General features: G+C 38.2%; 1 protein-coding gene across 1 annotated transcript in view; it reads left to right on the top strand.

Moving 5' to 3' along the window:
• The first annotated feature begins 5,972 nt into the window (after positions 1–5,972).
• Positions 5,973–22,390, top strand: part of HGF (hepatocyte growth factor) — a 50,128-nt gene continuing 33,710 nt past the window's right edge. Inside the window, exons 1-4 of the mRNA XM_066318736.1 lie at positions 5,973–6,006; positions 13,232–13,397; positions 18,016–18,128; positions 18,715–18,829. Of these exons, the coding sequence (XP_066174833.1) occupies positions 5,973–6,006; positions 13,232–13,397; positions 18,016–18,128; positions 18,715–18,829 (428 nt within the window). The remainder of the gene's footprint in view (positions 6,007–13,231; positions 13,398–18,015; positions 18,129–18,714; positions 18,830–22,390) is intronic.

The raw sequence follows: 22,390 nt of genomic DNA, 5'->3' as shown, positions 1-22,390 counted from the left end.
CTTTCATTTAGTAAGGCAGTAATTCCAAATGAAAATTTTAACTTTTGCCACTGGGCACAAACTGGTTAGAAAGGCCCACTCATATACGTTGGAAATGCTTGATTAAAAGTCACTTGTAGATTGGGAAACAACTTTTTTTTTTTTTTTTTTTTTTTTTTTTTTTTTTTTTTTTTTTTTTAAGAATAGCTGTTTCACTTAAAGGCGCTAATCATCAGTATGGGCAAAGAAGTCTAGGCTGGGAAAGAGGCATATATTTCTCACTCACATCGCATGGAGTTCTCTGTTCATGTAGGTCTCTGGTTTATTCATGGAAAATGGAGGGAAACAGTTTCTGCAGTTGTCACACTCTTCTGCCCTAGATGGTAGGTGGATGCATGGGAGAAAGGAACAGTTTAAATTACAGCAAAACTTTTCCTCAAGTGTTTATTTTCGAACACTTACGTGTCACGAAGGCCGGTCTCATGACTTTAAACAAAACCTAATGTCATTGCTTCCATGAGGTTAAAATGAAGTGCAAGAGAAGAATTATAATGACTCTGCCTCCAACAGAAGGAAGGTCAGGCATCACTTTGGACTGAAGCTTGTCTCCATGGAGCACTGCCAGCAGCTGATACTTGACCTTTAAATTGCCCAGAGCTGCCACAATTTTAAGGAAGTGGGATTTGTCAGATGGCCAACAAGGGTGATGGAAAGGCCGAGCTGGTGGCTAGGTGCAGCCATGGCTAGGTCAGAGGAAAGGTGTCTCCTTACAGTGAAATTGTCCATGGGGTAGGAGAATCCCGGTGAAATGGCTATGGAGGGAAGAGCTGTCTTGGGATGAGGGCAAGGGGCAGGTGCAGAAAGTGAGATGTTGTGAAGGGAGATGTCTGCAGGGAAGGAGAGGTCTGTTCTCCTGCAGGTGAGATGGCAATGGGAACTCTGAGGGAACCATGCAGCAGGGGCCACTAGCCCCGGGGCAAGAGTTGGGAGACCCGGCCCGGCCCGGCTGCTTCTCCCGATCTCTGAGGGATGGAGACAGAGAGGCGGGGGAGAGGCGGGCGGGAGGGAGGGATGAGGCGGTGGAAGCCTTCTCCCCGGGCTGGTCTGTGGGGTGGGAGGGAAGGGAGGCAGCTCCTGAGGAGGGGAGGAGAAGAAGAGGCAGAGAGGGGATGTTGTTAAACAGTTTCTTACCGTAAGAGGGAGTTGGGACCCAGATCTTTCCAGTTAATCACACAACAAACTTAGATCATCGCAATAAAAAGCTCGGCTCACTCTGCCTCCTCGAGTGACCGGCGGTGCACGGGGTCCCTCCGAGGAGCCATCTCCCCTTCTCCTCCCCGCAGCCGCCGGGGGCCCGCCGGCACCATGCGGGCCACGCACCTCCTGCCAGCCTTGCTGCTCCACCAGCTGCTGCTGCTGCCCACCGCCATCCCCGCGGCAGGTCAGTTCTTCTATCACTTCCCTAGCGACCCCCGGCCGCCTCGCAGCCGCAGCACATCCCCTCTCCCCCGCTCCGCCGCGGCAGGGAGGGCGCTGGGGCGGCGCGCAGGGCGCAGGTTGGAGTCTGCAGGTCGGAGCCCGCAGGTCCAGCCCGCAGGTCGGAGCCCGCAGGTCCAGCCCGCAGGTCCAGCCCGCAGGTCCAGCCCGCAGGTGGGGCTGGCAGAGCCTCACCCTGCCTGTCCGGGCGGGGAGGCAGCGGCCGCGGAGCCGAGCGCAGCGCAGGCAGCGCCCGTGCGGACCGGCCGCGCTCCGGCCGCGCTGCCCGCGGGACGCGCTCCCGGCCCGGCACCGCGCTGAGACGGGAGCGGGGCTCGCCCAGGACGGGCAGACCTTGAAACCGGGAGAGAGGGGAATCAATTCTCATCATTGCCCAGAGGTGCTGCCGGCCGTTGTCAGGACGCGACCGTGTATCTTTAATTTCCAGTGGTAGAATAAATGTTAAATAGCAGAAGTTGACAAGGAATAGCCAAAAGCACAGGATAGTGCATTGCTGAACGGGAATGTCCTTGCTGAAGTTCAGCAGCATGAACATGCTATTTCCAGACTGAAATACTTGTAATTTCATTAGATGTTCCCGCTGAAATCCGGGAGATGGAGGGGCGGGGGCAAGGAACAATAAGTAATCAAGTGCTGGATGCTCTTTAGCTGAATTTCTTTCCTGAAGTGTCCCCCCTGGACTGGTTATCTGAAGAGCCAACTCTGTGCTTTCTATTGGCCCTCTGGGAAGACGTTTAAGAAAAAAGTTTGCAAAGGTTTCTACAAACCTTTCCTTCCTTCCGGGAACATTGTTAGGGTCAGACCTTTGCACAGACAGAAACAAAGGACAGGCACAATTCAGGGAAAGAATCTGCCAGGAGCGGGCAAAGGCAAGGGCAGGGAACTGTGGCACCTGGGCTCTCGGGCAATATCTGAGGGCATCAGGCAGATTACGGCAAGGAACACTGATGGCTTCTAAGATGTAACTATGTTTTCTAGTTAAAAAAAATAATATTTTGAAATGGGATTTCAAAGTGGAATATTTTGTGATCTGAGTGGGCAAGTCAGAAACAGACTGGCAGCATCACGTGCACTAAAACCTGTTGTTTTCCCCCTGCAAGCAAGAGTGTGGCTCTGTAGGATGCTGAACAATCTCATTACAGCTTCTGTGCTCAGTCTGCTCACTGGGGATATTGTTTTCACAGGCATTCTTTGGCAGGTGACACAGAGATACAGACACTATGATACTATACTTTTCTGAACTACTTTTCCATGGACATTGGAATTTCCATTTTTCCATGCAGCTTCTCTGAAAAGTGATGACTGGAGTTGGTTAGGAATTTTCTGAGGAAATGTTTTGGGTTTCTTTTACTGGAAAATGCTGATGCATCAAAACTTTTCACAAAAATAATTCCTGTTAAAGAGAAACTTTCTTTGCTTTGTTTCCCTCAAATCAAATGACAGTGAAATATGCTGCAGGAGACATTGGCAATAGCTTGTGGTAACATGCTGTTGAGAAACCTTCACCTGTAATAGAAGCTCATCAACTGATGGGATAGTTAGAAAAAAAGAGCAAACACACTGCAGACACACTCACACACACTTTATTCCATGGGCCAAAGGTACACAGATAGTCTGTAGCCAAGCTCATAAGAAGCTAGGTCATGATTTGCTCTCCTAGTAAGTCAGAGTTCTTTTACTGAGTGAGAGAAAGCCCTTGTTGTCCCTGACTGTAGGCTCTTAGTGCTGGTCTGTAGTTCACCAACTTCAATGAATATTGGATCTGTCTAATATTTTGAGAGGGAGACTGAGAGACATCTTTTGTACTGCTGCATCAGTAGGGGATGATGAATAGAGTTGTGCCGTATCCAATGGGCTCTCCAGTTTAGGAGTGAATGGTTCACCTTGATGAGGAGAAAAATTGGATTTCCAAAACTTCTGAGTTTATTAGAGTGGGACTTGTTTTTCTACCAGCTCTCATGGTGACAGTTTCTTGACAACCCTCTCTTTCTTGACTTTCCTCCTTCACCTTCCTTAATATTAATTAATCCTATTGTTTACCTGATTGGCAAGAAAGATGACTCTTATGCTGCCATTTTGCTTACCTTGTTTTTAAAAATGTATCTTCAACAGAAGTGTCTGTATATTTAGACTACAGTCAAGAGAAAGTTGTGCTACTTCTTTTTGAAAATACAAATTTCTAGGTCATTTCTGAAAATGATTGCCTTGTAAACATACATGTTGTCTTTGTTTGGGATGTTGGATTCTTTTTACTGGGATATTTTTAAGAAAGATTAGGATTTGCCTACATATGAATATTTTCTGATATGAAAAACAAGCTAAATGATGAAAAGATAATTAAAACACGAGAAGTCTTTTGCTAGTGCACATCCATACTTCTAGTGCTGTTCTCTCAAATCTGATTTCAAATGTACATAATGATGAAAATAGTTTCTTCTGTGAATGAATATTCTGGGTTTTAATCCCATGCCCTAAGTTCTGTGCAGACAATGTCCTGTGCAACATAAGTTGCTGACTAATACAGTTGCTTTATATTAAGGGGTAAAGAAAAAGGAGAGTGAAGAAAACACAAGAAATTTAAATGTCAGCAAGTTGTCTATGCTATCACTTTCTGAGTTTCTTTTTAATATATAAAAGATAAGACAGTGATTGACGAAAGATAAATGTGCATGGTTCCTATAGACTGCTTGCCTAGTCATTATCAATATCCTGTAAGTATCTGTCACTTGCACAAAGAAATTAATCTGTAGCTAATAATTTTATCAAAGAGCTTTCTATCTTGTTCAAATATGCTTATTATTCAGTATCCTTGAGAAGTATCTCTTTAGTAATGTTCATCTAGTGAAACTAAAAAAGACTCTTTAATCAAGGCAAAAGGTAGATTGGCATGTTGCAAAAGAGTGAATGTTAAAGATTTATTTAAATTAAAGATACATTTCTCTGTGAGAGGACTGTCAGCCAAGTGTGTTTATTTAAATTTATTTAAAGCACATTCTGTAGTTTGGATGATCTGAAGAAGTTGCTAATGAAGATGTGGGAGTTGCTCTTAGTTCCTATACATAATTATCATTTTAAGAAAAATAAAATCAAATCCCATAGACATTATCGATTTTTGAATGTTGTGTATTCCTGTCGTCTGCATAGCTAAGTATATTTTTAAAAATTAATGTGATTTATACTTTCCCATCCCAGCTGTAGATAATCATTATACTATATACTGTCAACAAAGTGAAAAGATACTGTGCCAGTTGGAAGAGTGTATTCCTTCTGTTTAATGGAATCTTTTGGTGCTCAGTGCCAGGGGCTGCTTGTTTTGCTCTCACATGTAATACAGCACTTACCCTGCTTAACAGATTTTCTGTTTCTATTAATGCCATTTTCATAAGCAACATAGCAGGAGAATATGGAGTTGAAAGACATGAGATTAAAATGTTGCATAAAACTCTGGAAAATTGACCACTGAAGTCAAGGAAAGGAAAGCCTCTTATTGGAGGAGCTCATCTGTCATTATTGTAATACTTCAACTGAGGCCAGTGTTGGAAGGGAAACGTGCAGTCTCCCTCAGAGAACAGAATATCTCCCTTTTGGATCTTTATGCTGAACATTAGTTTGCCACTTAAGCACTTCAAACTTTTCCAAGGAGGTTTGAAACCAGGATAACTGGGCCTCTTTTTTGAGTAAAAAAGCATGATGTGGAGAAAAAAAAAGCATTGCCCTGAATGCTTTACAATTGCTTGAGCAGGATGAGTGCTGGAATTTCACTTTCTCCCCATCAGCATTGAGGTGGGGTGGAATGGCAGAGGCTGGAAGGCAGCACAGAGGTGAGAATGGATTGATCATGGAGGTGAGAAAGGATTGATCTCTGTACTTACTTAGGAAGCAAGGATAGTAGGACCACTGCCATAATGGCAAAATTTGAACCTTGCTGTGGGGAAGGTATGGCAGTTCAAAAGAACTGGTAAGAAGGGGTGAGGACATCCTCACTGCTGGCCCATCTTTTCCTGTAGGTTTTTGTGGCAGTGCCCCAGAGGGTTCTGCAGCTGTTCCCGAATGCATTTAGTGCCTACATGCAGAGCAGCACTGTGGCGAAGCAGAGCTGGGAACATGCTCCAGATTAGTCAAATGTGTTGGCAAAATGTAGCTGTAGTTTTCAGTGGCTTGTGGGCCTCCACCCATGTGCTGTGTGATGAGCCCAGCCGTGCCTGGCAGTCCTCGGTGCTGCTGGCCCAGCTGGGGACTGGCTGCTCCCTCTGTCCCTCCTCAGCTCCAGCTTTTCCTCTGACTCGCTGCCTTGGCCAGAGGCACTATTTTTATGTATACAACACGCAGCAAGGCCCTCATCACTCCTCACGGGGGCTGTTTTGCTGCCCTCAGCCATCTGCCATTCTTTGTTTTGCCCAATCCCTGCCCAGCCTACTTGTGCTTTTCTCCTTACCCCTTGCTGCACGCCCGGAATTCCGGCTGGCTGGGACAGCACCACACAGGAAGGGCACAGCATGCGGGGTGCCTTGAAGGAGACATCAAGTGCTTGTAAAGATTGTGGAACCCAATGGGAAATGGTGGGGACTTAGTACTTGTGCACAATGCATAAAAAAGACAAATCTTCCAAGGGAAAATCCTTTCAGTAATTTAGCCAGAGGTTATACACAGTAAGTCAGAGTACAAACTGCAGCACATTTGTTTCTGCCAGTGGGTCCCAGCATCCTGTTGAGCAGATAACCTTTTCTTGGAAGGAAAAGAGCTGTCCATTTGCAGCTACCATCCAATTTTAGAATATACTATCAGTTTTTAGCATTAACCTCAGCTCCTTGAACTCTCATGCTGGCTATAGGAGGGGGTTCCAAAGGCAGGACTTAGCATAAACATGAAGCTGGGTTCCCAGTTCCATGGCAGTCTTTGCAGTTGATAATAAGAGGGCGTGGGTGTATGGTGTCACTAGTAATGTGAAGCCAAAAAGAAATAACTTTTTGCATTTCCTGAATCTGCTCAACAACCAGACTGAGAGCCAATGTAGAAATACGGAAATCATTATCTATTATATATAGATATTGTATGGATAGTTATACATATTTCAAACTCCTTTCTAAAAATTGTGTGTTTTTTCTCCATGAGGCTCTTGTGCCAAGAAAATAAATTTCAGAAGTTAAAATATTCACATCATCCTCCAGGTACTTCTGAGAAACTGTTTAGTTTTGACAAGCTAGAGATGCCTCCTTGGACAGCTGGTTTTATTTTGGTGACTTTCCATCTACACAGCTGACTGCAGATTTTATGGGTATGGTTGGTAAACTTCTTTTACGCCAAATTATTGTCTTACATAAATAACCGCATTAAACTTAATCTGCCATTTTAAGCCTGTCCAATCTACAAAGTTGTTTTCTTGGGCACAACTCAGATTGTTCCAGTTTCTCATTATGTTGGTCTGCCTTTCTTCCTTTTTTTTTTCCTATTCCTCCCCAAATGAAAAGTCATTTGGAAAAGGTGTTCACTTCTTGCATTCTAGCCAGGAACTGGATATTTCTGATACTGAAATAGACAGAAGGAAAAGTCAAAGTGAGTGAAAGTAAGTTAAAACTGTTGAGCATTAATTCTTTTTGTCAGAGTGACTCTGTTATGACTTAAGAAAAAAACTACCTTGAATTTATTTGTTGAAAAAGTGCTTTCTAGTTGTTCACACAGATAACAATACTGTGATAACCCTATTAATGATCTTAATATCAGCGTTCATCATTAACATCCTTTCTTTTATTTCTGTGACCACACTTAACTTCAGCATGTTGTATCCAAAACCATTTAGTAACATCTACTTACACCATCTGGCGAAGATTGGGATTGTTTGTTTTTTCTTTTTTTCTTGATGAAGCCAGTGTATTTATGCTATCATATTGAGGGACACACCAGAATACAGTATTCCCTTGATGCTTTATATCCTTTAAAAAGCATTGTCTTGGAAATACTTTATTGAATATAATTACAACTGTCCCCTCTATCATATTTTATAGATAAGTAAAACACCTCACTGTATTTGCATACTGGCATCAACCCGTATATGATGAGAACTGCTGCTTTTTTCCAAACCCCATTCACTGATTTTTTTCTTGTTACACAAGTTTTGCCAAATGCTCTTTTATACATATAAACAAACTTTGTTTTTAATTTTTGTATTAAATTGTCAACGTTTATACTGAGATAAGCATTCTGCTTTGATGTATCTGACACTGTGATAATACATTGTTTTGCAGATTTTTGCTTTACACATTTTTTCCCATTTAGAAACTTATGAATATAAGTTACCATGCATTTTTTATCAAGTATGGTGTCCTATGATAAAATTTTAGATATGTTTATTGTGCTGAACTGTGCTTTCCTAAACTTATTTCAGTTGTTTTTAAAGTTGGGTATTTTTCCCTTGTTTTACTTTTTTTTATTTTTTTTTTCACAGTTTTTCATATGATGGTAGATTTCTGATTTCCCACCCCCTGCTCCCAAGTTTTAAATCACATGATATTCCTCTCTTTTTTTTTTTTTTTTTCCTTGCTCACTGGGAAAATCCAGTTTACTTTAGCTTGCAGTGATGATTGTTTGCAAAATTAAATTAATAGCTAATCTCATTTTAGCATTCTGACCTGGTTATCAATTATAACACAAATAAGTCAATCCTTAATTAGTCCATCTGTTAACTGCTCAAGGTCAAGTGACTTAATTTCATTACAAACATGATGCAAAATATTAAACAGAGCTCTAATATGCCAATTGATACCAAAGAAAGCGCCTATGTCTGTTTTATATTTCTGAAATAATTGTGTCACTTTATATGAACATTTTTTCTTCACTGGAATATATTTTGAATCATCAGCTTCTGTGTGCTTCCTGAACAGCATGTGGACAGTTTCCTTCTTTTAAATATTTCTCCTCATGCCATGTTATTTTGTATTTCATTCTCCATTGGGAAGGACTGCATTTGATTCCTGCAGTTCCCTGACAGCATCTGCTAGTCTAAGGAACTCAGGTATCTTCATTTTCTTGATTTATTTTCCCAAAGATTTATTTTATCTCTGACATCTGACAAACAAAGAACAGTGATGCTTTTACGTGAGTCTTCACATACATTTAAAAACTGGAAGTTTTAAAAGATCCCCACACAACTGAAAGTTTAGCTCAACAAAGCAAATAAATAGTAAAATGTTCAAGTTCTGCAAGTTTAAACAAACAGAAAAGTGAAATAAAAATCAATCACAAAGCATCAAGTTTTCATGAATAATCTCAATTTAAACATAAATGTTTAATTTTTGTCTTCCCATTTGGAAAACCTCATGTTAAGTTTTGATGGGTTTGTCTGAATAATAAATTGGGATGCAAAATTAGAAAGAAACAAAAGGAATTAGCTTCCTTACATTATCAGGAGACTTTAAGATATGTTTCTTTAAGATAGCACTAACCTTTGTATAGAATAGAGTGAAATTTGGGAACCCTGAAAGCTGACATGCTGAGTACATCATAACTGGTATTTAATAAAAGATTTGTAGAGTCTGTAACAAGTCCATAGAAGTAGAGATTTTGCTAGGGGAGGCAGCCAATATGCTCCAGTTGTGCTGTGTAAGACCACAATTTTGCAGCTGAAAATGTTCATCTTTATTAAAAAAAGATGAAATGGTGGAAAAAGGAGAAAGGGGTTACCAATGAAACAGATAAATTAAGGCAATCTCCTTGTAAAATGTTGCTGTAGATAATGCAAGTAATGTTTAGATCTCATTATAATGAACAAAGGTGGTCTTTGGTCCCTATGACACCCTGTGCTCTTTTGATTACCACAACAATGGTATTGTGTTTGCTGAATCAGGTTTTTCCTACTAAATAGATAATGCAAAACCAAATACTTTTTGTGATCTCTCTAGGACCAGAGGGTGTAAAATGTGACTTTCTTAGGTGTTCCAACTCTAAATAACCTGACATTAGATTTATCCTGTATTTCTGTACCCTCATGTAGCTCAGGATCAGACCAATTGTATTCTGAAAGGGGTAAGTTTTAATTTGAGATACAGAACATAATCAGGTAGTTTCAGAACTGAGTGATGCAGTGGTTTGGGAGCCCAAAGCCTTTTTTTGGTGGTGGATACTAGGCCGGAAGGGAAAAAAGCTGTTTTGCTGTCATTTTTCTATCAGTGATTACAGAATAACTGGGGAGAAAGAGAGATCAAAATACAAACACCTTTGGCCACTCAAACCTGTTTCTCTTGTTGATCAAGAAAGTATCTTTCTCTGATATTGCATGCTGTGGCCTCCACTGCTCACAGCCCTCTGTGTGACATCCTATTTTGTATAAATAGAATTGAACAGGTTCTAGAATGCAGGCACTGCAACTTACAAAAATGCTGCAGAATGTCAATTTCCTTTATCTCTAATTACTGAGATTATTTGACATGACTCCAACTGCTCCAAGAATAGGTATGGTTGGAGATCTTTTCCTCCAAGTGCTCTATAGTTTGAGCAATCTCAGTCAATTATTCTTGTCTGAGAAGACTATACCAAAACCTCATTTGAAAATTTAGCAAGGGAACTGAAAAGTGAGTTCTTGTAGCTCCAAGATAAATGTCTTTACGTGTGAGGCACCTTCTTTCTTAAGTAAATGTTTAAAGTCTTTTATGAAAATGGGGAACACCAGCAGGGAGACTGTGGAAATCCTAAATGTGGTTATGGAGCACTTGTCCAATGCTGCATCTTACTAGAACAGATGTGTCAGTTCCCATTTCCTTGGGCACTGACTGAGGTCTTCTCTTTTCTGTTCAACTTCATTTTAAAACCTAGAAAAAGCCACCACCCTCACCTATTTGAGGACTTTTTAAAGTTGACAGAAGAAATATTTTTAGTTAGTGGTTGTTTCTGTTGAAGAAAAAAGTGTTGGTTCACATTTGAGTGGATTCCTTTGTGTTTGAATCAGCTGCTAATATTTTCAAATTTAAGTGGAATGTCAGACTTCCTTGGTAATGTGATATGAAACTACAGGAAATATCAGAGAACAAGGCCCACAAAATGAGCAGAAATCCTGATTAATCAAAGTTTAAAAGATTGAAATGAATGGCAATCACAAATTGGTGACATTGTTATAGCATACCAAACTTTAATGTGGAACATGCCTAAGGCACTATTTGAGTTAACATTTTATCAATAAAGGCACCTAATTTAACACAAAAAGAATATTTTTCATATATTTTGCTGCTAGAATTGTTAAAGTAGTGCTTTGCATTTATTCTGATGTTTCTAACAGTCACACCACAGATGCACTTGGCCCTTTGCCTCTTGGATTATAGGCAAGACATAGAATGTTGTTGTTTGAAAGCTAAACTAAATCAGGCTGTTATGAATTGCTAAATGCAAGATCAAACCCATAATCCTCTTTGGACAACTGCTAGGAAAAGAAGGACAAAAAGAAAAAGCAGAACTCTGTACCATATTTTTTCAGCCAGAACAGAATTTCTTGATTTTTTTAAAATGATATTCTTGCATGCTGGCTGGTGAGTTTAAGAAGCTGTTATCATTGAGGATTAAGATAATGACACTTATCAGTAGGTGGGAAATGTTAGTATCAGGAGCTGAAAGAAAATACTTTGATATTTCTCTACAGGTTCTTACCACCACTTGACATAAAAGTCTTGGCTGAGACAATATAAAACTAACAAGTATGGCTTGGAAGATAATAGATTGAGAAATACACCACAAAAGCTTTATAGGAGATTTGTTTTCCTGTGGTTTACTTAAGGGGAAAACACAATCGTTTTTGAAGCACTTTGGCTCTATCACAGGTACAACAAAAAATAAACACCTCCAGTGTAGACACAACCATTTCCAGTAACAGGATGTGGACCCTTAAGATGAGAACATCATCATAACATTTCTCCAAGCAGTAATTCATTTTGGGTGCACATGCACTGCACAAATAGAAGGATGAAAATGCTTGAGAGAGATTATGAGTCCCTAACACAACACCAAAATTATTATAATTTGATTTTTTTAATCAAAAGCTTCTTCATATAATAGCAATTATATTTAAAAGTAGATTTTTTTTCTTAATTTTTTTGTGATTGGGATTAAAATTGTGAGTTGGTAGATGCTGGGGAGTAGCATAGTTTACTTTCATCAGTTCAAAAAGAAAGAAAGGAGAATGGGGTGAAGATTATTTAAAGTGATATTATAGCAGAGATATTCTGCTCCTTTGTTTTTCTCCAAGTTTTTTTTAAGCTGAAACTTGATGAGATCTAATGTAAATGTCTTTGTTATATTTCTAGGTGTCTTAGGGATAACTCACCACTGAGAGGTGTGATTTAGCTGAATCCAGTGAAAATGTGAACTCAGTGATGAGGATGAGAGTTTGCAAAAGGAACACCCCTGAGCCCTCTTTGGGTTTTCAGTGTGTGGAGCTGTCAGTAACTCCTCCTGAGCCTCAGTTATTGCAACTTACAGTTATTCTGAGCTTCTGCAAGTCCACCAAGCAAAACTGTACTGGCCTAAGTGCACTCTGCAGTGCATGAGGTTCTGTTCAGAGCACTGGGCTGAGGTTTTAGCTATTGGAAAAACTCTGGTGAAATTTAATAAATTGAACCTGAGCATTTGTGTTCTATTATTGTTTTCAGAGTCTGTAGAGAAAAATGAAAGGACAGCTGTGAATCCAGTTTCATGGAAATACGTTATGGAAAATACTCTTTTTTACTTTGTAAACTAAGGAGGAATTTATTCACCTAACCTTACATGGATAAGCCATCTAATCCAAAAAGATCATCTGGGATCCCTGAGTGAAATAGGAGAGAGAGATCCATAGGGCAATTTTTTCTCTGTGTGTTACTCATCTGACAGAATAGGGACAGTTACTCTCCGGACGTGCTCATCTGCCCACTCAATGGAGTAGCCTTCACTGGCAGACTGGTTTTCATGGAATGCAAAGTAAAAATATAAACAAATATTGGAAAAATTCTGGAATTTCCTTGCATATGTCAAAGATTTTTCCTCTTGCACTTTAGCCAAACATCTCTAGCCAATCTTCCTCCCTCTATTTTATACTTCTTCCTCTGGGCCTTTCAATAGAGACATGGAAAAGAGATAATTGTGTTCATTTTTGCAGGAATCTTTGCACCACTGCAGACTGTTTCCATGCTATGGCCTTTGCTTGACCTTATAATCTTTTCTGTGAGCTAACAACTCTAGTTCAGTCACACTTAAACTGGACATAGCATTCACACTGAGTCTTCACTGCAGCAGTGAGAGGACAAATGATTCTTTTGTGTCACTTCCAGAATCCACTTCTTTTCACAGTTTGTAATAAATGAATTGTTTTAAGAACAGCTTGCATTCAGCAACTGATATTCTTTCACTTGAGTTTTTCATGGAAATATTTACAAGGTCTCAGATTGGACATATTTATTGGACACATTTATATTGGACATATTTTGAAGGTTCTGAAAAATTTTGCAAAGGGCGATATACTTCCTTTTACCTTTTTACACCATTGTGCAAGTCATTATTTGAAACTTGTTTTGCTGTATTTCCTACTACTTTGGTTTTAAAAATGGAAATCACTATCTAAAGTAATCAATTCTTCTGCAGGATATGCTTATACCCTGTTTTTGTGGAGTTCTCTATGCTTTAGGTACTGAAGATGCTATATTTCCTAGAAAGTGTTATCCAAACCTAATGCCATTTTTATTCTTTGCATTCTTTACAATGTTTCATTTTGTTATTTTTTTTTTCTTTTCTTCCTTTTTAGACGGTAAAGGAAAAAAGAGAAATTCTCTTCACGACTTCAAAAAAACAGGAGAGCTGATGCTCATTAAAGTAAACAAAACACTGGAAGTAAAAACGAAGCTATTAAATACCACAGAGCAATGTGCAAAGAGATGCAGCAGGAACAAGGGCCTTTCCTTCACTTGCAAGTAAGTTATGTATCTCTTTGTTTTATTCCCCCAGGAAACATGTGTAACAGCCTTTGATCAAAGGTCTCTCTGTAATTATCATCACTGGTAGCTTGTACCAAGAACAACCCAAAGATTGTGATTTTTGATTTTAGTGATCTTGCTCTACCTGTCCAGAGAGTGTCAGTCTTTTCTGAGGCTTTATCTGAGTTATCTGTTTTCTTAGCTTGTCCAATCTGTAACCTTTTCCATAATATAGCTGGAAAGATGTACTGGTGTTAAGATGGAGATGACTTGGGCTGCAATGTAGCATTAGGTGAACATTTCTGAGATTTTTATGTGTCTCATATTTAAGAGGTTATTGTCATACATCACAGCTGCAGTATTTCAGCACCACTTCAGGCCATATTCTATATTCATTCTTTGCACATTACTCCTGCTGAAATCAATGGGAACCTCACACATGGAGCACAGACACAGGCACTGCTGAAGTTCACTGGCAAGTACTGTGAATCTGATAGAGTGGAATCAAACCTGGGCTGTGGAGAACTATCCCTCAGCATCTGCTGGCTCTTAGAAACACATCAAGCAGCTGATCACTTGTCTGCCTTGTACAGATTCTCTGTAATTTTTTGGAACGAATCACTACCATTTTTCTCATGTATTTGACTTATATGATCCCCCTGGCCTCTCTTAGTCTAGACCATTAGCAATCAATGAAAGGCAGGATCTTGGAGAGAGTGGATGCCTTCTGTAGTGGCGAGTACTGGGCTAAATGTGAGCCTGAACTTGAAACATAAAACAGTTTTGACAATTGGTACAAACTGAAGCTAGACAACAAAAGTTCTTCCTTGGCAGAGAAGGTTCTCCACTGCAATTAAGTTCTTCCATAAGCCTTTAATCCCATTGTTCTAAGATCTTGTTTGTATCATTCTGTACTCTATTTATATGTGTAAATAATGAGCAGAGTTAACTTTTTTCAGATAGAAAATATTTTCCAGGCACTAATATTTTTCGCATGGTACAAGCCATGTCTTTCCCTACTGGCACAGCTTCCATTGATGTCACTGCCAAGAGGATCAGGTTGTCTTCAATACAGCAAGACACCCTTGAGTTCTGATGAGCAGCAACAAGGACTATTGCAAAATTATTTATCACAGTATAAAACAAATTAAGTATAATGCCAAGCAAACAGCAATTCTGTATTCTAGCATCAATTTAGGGAAACTCTCAGGCCACGTGTACTTGCTCTGAATCTTATTTTTTGTGTTCTGAAAAAAAAAGCAAGTTAATATATATGTCTATTCTCTTTTACAATAAAATTAATCTAGAATCTCTCAGAAGTTTAAAAAATGTCTTCATGTTTGGTAGATTTTTTTTTGAGACAGTGTCTGATGGATATCTTAAGGGGCAATTTCTCCTTTAATGAATCAATACAACAACATAGAAGAGACATGAGGGACTTTTGAGATTACAGCTTGGAAAAGCCCTGCTCACAGATAACAGAACAGCAATCTGTCATGCAATTACTTTGCACTGAATATGGAGAAGAATTACAGATCCTGATGACTTACTCTGAATTCCTGTTTTCCCTGGCAGGCTTTCAGCATGGGGGTGCTAAAAACCTGCTTTAGCAGTAGAGGTGTAGGTGATGAGGTCTTGCCTGTGCTACCACTATGCACAGAGTTCATGGTGTTTTCTTTTCTGGGGTCTCAGAACATTCTTGTGGTTTCCCTTTTGGCCCCATATGGGTCCTGTTGTAGTGTGAACTGTTCTTTGATGCTACTGTAAACACACATTTTACATGTGTTCCCTTTTAAAGGATCCAGTGTTTACTAATGTTTCCCTTTTATTCCTAGGATCTTAGTCTTAAACTTCATACCAGCACATGGTTACTACAAGGTGAAATTTGTTGCCAACTTAAATGAAACCCAATTAGCTTCCTGCCTGCAATGGGAGCATTCTAAAATAAGAAGTAATACAAAATGACATTTTAAATGCTTGAAATATGAGACTTGAAATTTCCTATGTTTATTGACATTTTCCTGGCTTGATTCTTATACTCCATATCCATGCAGCAGTTCTCCGTCACTTAGGTCACAGAACTGATGTTTTATTTTCTGTATGCAAGTTTTATGTAAGAATTCAAAATGGAATTGTTTGTAACATAATTGTGACAATAGCACTGGAAGCAACAACATCTGCATCTGTGCACTGTGACGTACGTAAGCAGGAACAGTGTTAGGTTTCTTTTTTGCCAGAAAGTGGTAAAAAGTAGCATATTTCAGGCACTACAGACTTGTAAAATTCAGGTACTCATTGTTTTCTGGAGGGGGGAAATTAAGACAACTTTCTATTTTTTCATTATAAGTTTATCACTCATAAGTAAATTTTGAGTATTTTATTGGTTAATGATTAGTCCTTGCTGGTTTTAACTCTAACAGTTTTTTGTTGAAGCTAATATATGTCACTTTTCAGAACAGATATTTTCTCTATTCCCTTGTTGTCATGCTTGCATAGATCTTGTGATTCCAACTAGTTACAAGATCCTTATCTAGACTTGTTTCTTTTTTCATAATATTATTCCTAAAATCCTCCATCAAAGAACCATTTAGATTCATTGTGTTTTTGACTTCATAAATCTCTGTGCCTCTTTCTTCTGCCTTCCCTATCAGTTTTATCAAGCTGCAGCTGCTGTTGAACTGTTCTATTCCTTTGTTTCACCACACTTTGCATTCCATTACTCTCTCTGTTTACCTACAGTCATCCTTGCAGTTTTTCCCACTACCATTCCTACAGATAAAAAAAAGTCAATATAGTTACTATTTTATTTGCTATACAGGTGACTTTTGCAGGCATGTCCCTTTCTTAGTTGCAAAGTTGTCACTGTCTTATGCTTTATTATCTGCTCGGAATTTCTGTATTTATGCAGAAAGGGATTTCAGTGTAGACAACAGAATTTCAGTACCTGATAAGAAAATCTACAGACTATCTCAGTACAAGGAGAAAAAAACAAAAAAATTTGTTGTTATCGGCTGTATCAGTAGAAGAAAGTCCAAGAATTTGCTCAAATATGTTGACTTTGGAGGTATAAAAACCCTCCAGATTTGGGTCCAAAAAAAGATTGTTACAAACTTTTATATGCAGAAGTGGTTGAAGCCAAACTGGAAAGAAACCAAAAGGCAACTGAAAGGCAAAAAACTGAAAGAATAGTTTGTAAACAATGCATTCTGCATTCCCTCTTTAGGAGGGAGGAGCGGAAACGAGAGTGTAATTGGGAAGGCAGGAAAGGTCAAGGATATTTTTGTGAAGATGGAGTTAGAGGCACTTGGATATGCTCAAATTTGAGAATCAGCCAGAAGAGAACAGAAGGCTGCACAAGGGCAGAGGGATGAAGGTTAACAGGTTGGAAACATTTGGAGTCAACAGAGTAGAGAGAGCAGTTGGATGAAAAATCTGTTTGGTGATGGAAACGATAATGAAGAAGATATTTGAAAGAGTGAAGACTGGAGAGATTGGATAGGATCTTGTAGCATTTTTAACTGAAGCCAGCAAGATCTCACACGGAAAGCTTGTGTGGTGAATTTAATGAAGATCAAGGAACTTTTTGTTGGAGGATGTAGTGCTGAAGAATATGGCATAGCCAAAATATGGATGAAGTGTAAGAAATCTGTGTGACTCTTGGATATTATCAAATAGTGTTAAAATATCTTCTCAGATCAGAATAAAATATCTCAGAAGGTATGGTATGAGTGACAAAAGTGTAGATTTTGTGGTAGGCTAGAGGAAATATCAGTTATTTACTATTTGGTTCAAATTAAAAATTAAGGAAAAAAAACCTATGGAATTTTTTCTTATTTAAAAAAAAACCCTTAATGGAATAACTGTTGCTCTCTCCAATTGTGTTTTAAAAATACTTTGAAGTATTTTAGCCATAGTTAAAGACTATCCTCTCAGAACTGTCACAGGAGAAAAAGGTCTACATTTCTTTCCCTCCCTCATATCTAGTCAATTCAGCACACACTCTACTCACTCCTAGAAAGCAGTTAAAAATAAAATAAAAAAAAAAAAAAAAGAAAACAAAATAACAAGGACAAACTCTAGGTACACTATCACCATTTATTTTATTAATAATAATGATAATAATCTTGTTTTTAAACAGCTCTGTTTTTCTAGGAAAGAAATAGATTCCTTGTGCTTGAATTTTTCAACAGTCCATCAGTGTGAGACACTTAACTATTTCAGAAGCATGTTATAAGCATAGCAAAGATGATGTCCTAGTCTTCATGGCTTTTTCTTTTTTTTTTTTTTTTTTTCCCAGAAAGCAACATAACTGAGGACACAAATGATGTCCCAGTCACATTTATCTAAGTTTTAAAATAAAGATCTTTAATGACAAGGGAACTCTTAGATTAGTGTGAACAACCAAACTGGTATTTAATGTAATGACCACATCAATTTAATTTCTTTGTTTCTTTGCTCTTGTCAGCACAGTTGTGGGTTTAAATAGTAATTTAGACTGTTTCTCTGACTTTCCCAGTAAAAATAAATCTGATGTCATTGCATGCTCCTTGGCAGGCTATGTGTCATTATTATAAACCACACAGAGATTTTTTTCTCATCCAGATTTTCTTTGCAGGGCCTTTGCTTATGACAGAGTTACAAAACGGTGCCATTGGTTATCCTTCAACAGCTTGACAAATGGTGTGAGAAAGAAGCAAGACCATGCGTTTGATCTGTATGAAAAGAAGGGTAACTGATTTATTTACTGATTTTGTTTTTCTAGCTAGGGAAAAAAAAAAAAAAAAAAAAAAAAAAAAAAAAAAAAAAAAAAAAAAAAAAAAAAAAAAGCAAGCTTTTTTGCCTTTTGAAAGCTTCATCCTACAGGTTTATTTACACATATCCTGAGTTTCCTGTCATGCAAATTTGTCTACCATTTGATGTTGGTCACATTTGCCTTCCATCATACATATTAGTTTCAGTTTTGCACTTCAGTTTACTACTGAGCAGCTCAGTTGTATGAGTTACCATTTATTACTTAATATTGCTCTTATTTACCTCATTAATGAGTAGGATACTCAAGTCCTCAGACACGGAGTGTTGTTCAATCAGATACATTGGAAACATTTCCAGGATTTTTTTGAGGTGAAATAGCCATCAAAATTTGGAAAAAAAAGTTTGACAAGACAGGCATGTATGTCAAGAAATAAAAAGTATTGTGAAGAATTCAGTATATAAAGGCTAATAAATATATTATTTTTATATGAAAACAGATGATGAACTTTAATTTTCTATACATTAACCAAATCTCTAATTTTTTTCTCTTTCATTTCAATAGATTATGTCAGAAATTGTATCATTGGAAAAGGAGCAGACTATAAAGGAACAGTATCTGTTACCAAAAGTGGTATCCAGTGTCAGGCCTGGAATTCAATGATCCCCCATGAGCACAGGTAAGAGTTCAGGAGCAAAGACAATGGGAATAGTGCCCAGACAGCTTCCATAAAGCATAAGAATTTATGGGAAAACTAACCTTAGACAACAAAATCTCTTGGGTACATTCTTGCCTTTCTCCAAGAGATGCCATTCTCCAAATCCCAGAAAATCCTTATCTTGGACTTTCTCCAAAGAGGTCTCTCCTAATGCCAGCCTGTGTGTCTGTATCTCTTTTTTCCTGTGTTGGGGTTCTTTTTTAGCTATTTACATCCTTTTGATCTCTTAGCTACTGGCAGAAACAAAACATCTGCATTATTTCAGCCCAGGGCCTGGAAGTAAATCACTGATTTTCTAATTGACTCCTAAGAATTGAGCAATTTTGAAAACTACATTATTAGGAAGCAGTTGATATTAGACCACCTATTTGCTTAGTGTGTAATATTGTTAGTATATTTCACATAGTTACTGTCAATTCTCTGTTATTTATAGAATATTCTGAACTCTATGGAGCTTTTAGGCCAGGAAACAAATCCATGGAAAGGGCTGAAGAGACTTTTGAAATCCTCCCCTTCAAATCATATAACTGAATGTAACATATAACTTCAGAGCAATAACTAAAGACTGAGGGAGCATATACAGGACTTATCTTTTCAGATTAGGACCTGGTACAGTGAGAAACTGAGTCCAAACCTGCACCTTGAGAGTAAATCTAGTTGAACTCTATTGGCTATGGAAAAAGAGAAGAAAGACAAAACTTGAAGCCAGTAAGAGTAATGGTAAAAACAGATTCATCCACAACAAATGTTCCCAGAAACCAGTAAAAGGACTACAAAGTACTGGTCTATTCTTTAACTTCTCTGTAAATATTTTTGTACTGGCTTTAGTCATGTAGATAATAAAACTTGAAGAGACAAAACCAGAATGTCCTTCCACCCATAAGTTTGCTATCCACATTGCTGCCTTTTGCTCCGGACTTCCAGGGTCAGCAATTTGTTTGGGAGGAACCAAACTGGAGATCTCTGGTGAGGAACTGGGCTGTGCACTGCTCAGTCCTGTCCTGACCAAATCAATCCAGTGTGCAAGAGGATATCTTGGAACAACATTAAAAGGCAAAGGATAGTTGAGTTCTGTCCTCTTATGATGTGTTACAAAGCTGAGCCTCAGGCTTTGACTTACTGGACTTGGCTCTTAGAGTATAGACAGCAGTGTCTGCTTTTCAGTCTGGGACCAGACCTGCTCTTAACTGGGAGTGCACCATAAATGCCACCAGATCCCAAAGCAATGACTTCTTGAGACTCAACACCTTGAAGTATATCTTCATATATCTTAATCTTCCAGAAATGAAAGGATTCTAATCATTATAACCTAAGCAAAAATGAGAATTTATTCTACATAATATACATGCGACTTTATATAATTGAAGAAATGAAAGTGTCTGGACAGCACACATTATCACTAGCTTGCATTTTAATACACAGCATACACAGTTTTATCACATACACAGTTTTATCCAATGCATTTGGACAGCCACTCTTCTATGATGAATTTTATGAGAGTGACTCTTCTCCTGCCTTGTGCAACTAGTTTAATTTTTAAAAGGTCACCGGATAAATGAGGTGGCTGCATGCTAATTTTGTTTTTCAACATCAGAAAATATGGTTTCATCATCAGAGACATGAGGGAGGTGGGAAGAAGCAGACAGTAGTTGTGTGTTTGGAACTTATTAGCACAAAAGACTTAGCTTTTTAGGCCAGTTTTTCTCAACAGCTGATTATCACAAAGTGTCATTGGAAAATAAATCCTTTTCCTTATCTAAGGGAGAAATGTATTTTAATTATTTTTAATTATATTTCTAGGATGAATTGAAATAAATTGAAACTTCAAACTTTTGCTTCAATCTAGCAAGTCATATTTTTATTTATTTGTATTCCATCAGAGCACAGATTCGCAGCAAAACCCTGCTTTCTATTATTGTCATCTTCATCCCAGAACAGATTTTAAGACTCTTAGAGAGTTTTAAATTAAAAAATCTAATGTAAAAATGGCTCAAAGAAAAATGGTCAAAGAGCAGACCAGTGCTTCATAGACTTTTGGCTAGTTTCCATGGCTTTTGTGTGGTTGAATCTGTTTTTACCATTACTTATACTGGCTTCGGTTTTTGGCTTTTTCTTCTTTTTTTTTTCCCTTACCTAATGTAGATAAACTAAATCATCAGTTTTAGGAGTGGCCCTTTTGTCTATTTCTGGGTAGATCTTTACTGCAACTCATCTTTTTCTCTTTTAAAAATGTTGCTTCAGTACCTGTTGAAGCCTTTTGTATACCTGACCCATCTTGCACCCCCAGTGCTATTCATTTAGACTTTTCCTTTATTTAATGCTCTTACAGCATATCTGATGTAATTTGAGAAGCCTTTTCCCTATATTTTCTAATAAGCAGAAAAGTTAAATAGAATATTCTAATATTAGCTCTTTAACACATATGCAGATAGGAATGTCCCAACAAAAATGTTTTTCTGGGGGTCTTTAATTAAAAGTTTAAGATAGTTACATTATAAGATTACAAGGGGAAAAAAATAAAAAAAAAGCACCAATTTTATAGGCAGCAGGAATGACATAAAAATTAGTCTTTTCATGCACCAAAAAAAAAAAAAATCACCTTTATGTAATGCTTCTACGTTCCAGTGACTAGAACTGCAATGTGATTAAAAGAGGTATTTTTCACTTCAGTTAGTTCAAGTATTTCATTAATGGTAATAAATGTCACATGTATTTTTTTTCTTGTTTCTTTCTATCAAAAGGCTCAAAATAAAATATTATATAATTTCAGAATAAAAGGTGCATTATTTATGATATTTCCACTAAAGCTTAGATATGGATTACAAAAAGGAACAAATCTTATAAATCTCAAAAATTAAATAAACTGATTAAGTTCAGTTACAAGTTATATGTGATCCTCTATGTAGTTAGCCCAGTATTTCAATTAATAAAAAAGCCTTCACGGGGCAGATTAACGATTTTAAGGTGTTTTCTAACTCCAGGGATTTCACTGCTGTTTAGCATCACTGCAATGTAGCTGGTAGAGGAAATGCCCCTGGATTTGTCTGCAATGTGCAGCCTGAATGTGGCCATGAGCTGCTGAAGTGGCATTGAGCAGATCAGCTCTGGGATTGGGTTCCTAATTATGGGGTTAACTGTTCCTTATTTTGTGGGCTAAATAAGTTAGCACCACTTTTATGTGTAAATACTTATATATCTCTATATAACTTGTGTCTGTGTCACTGTGTACCACATCGTTCTCTAGATTTAAGCACATACTTTTACAGATACCTGAGAAGAAAACACCTTGACCCTGGACATTTCAAGTCAGCTGGGGTGCTGTTAAATGTCTGAACATATTCAATGCAGTTATGAATGGGTCTGTAAGTAGCAGACCCTAAGGTGGCAACAGTGGGGCTTGTGGCAGAACATGAAGGAAAAGTAGTTAAAATGGCATCTGGGGAAATCTCTTGTGCTGGAATGTAAATCAGTCACTGGTTTCAGGCAGTGAAAGCCTCTCAGCAAGGTGTAGCACAGACTTGG

This window comes from Sylvia atricapilla, chromosome 5, assembly GCF_009819655.1.
Source record: "Sylvia atricapilla isolate bSylAtr1 chromosome 5, bSylAtr1.pri, whole genome shotgun sequence".
Taxonomy (NCBI): Eukaryota; Metazoa; Chordata; class Aves; order Passeriformes; family Sylviidae; genus Sylvia; species Sylvia atricapilla.
This window is presented reverse-complemented; position numbering and strand designations above follow the sequence as displayed.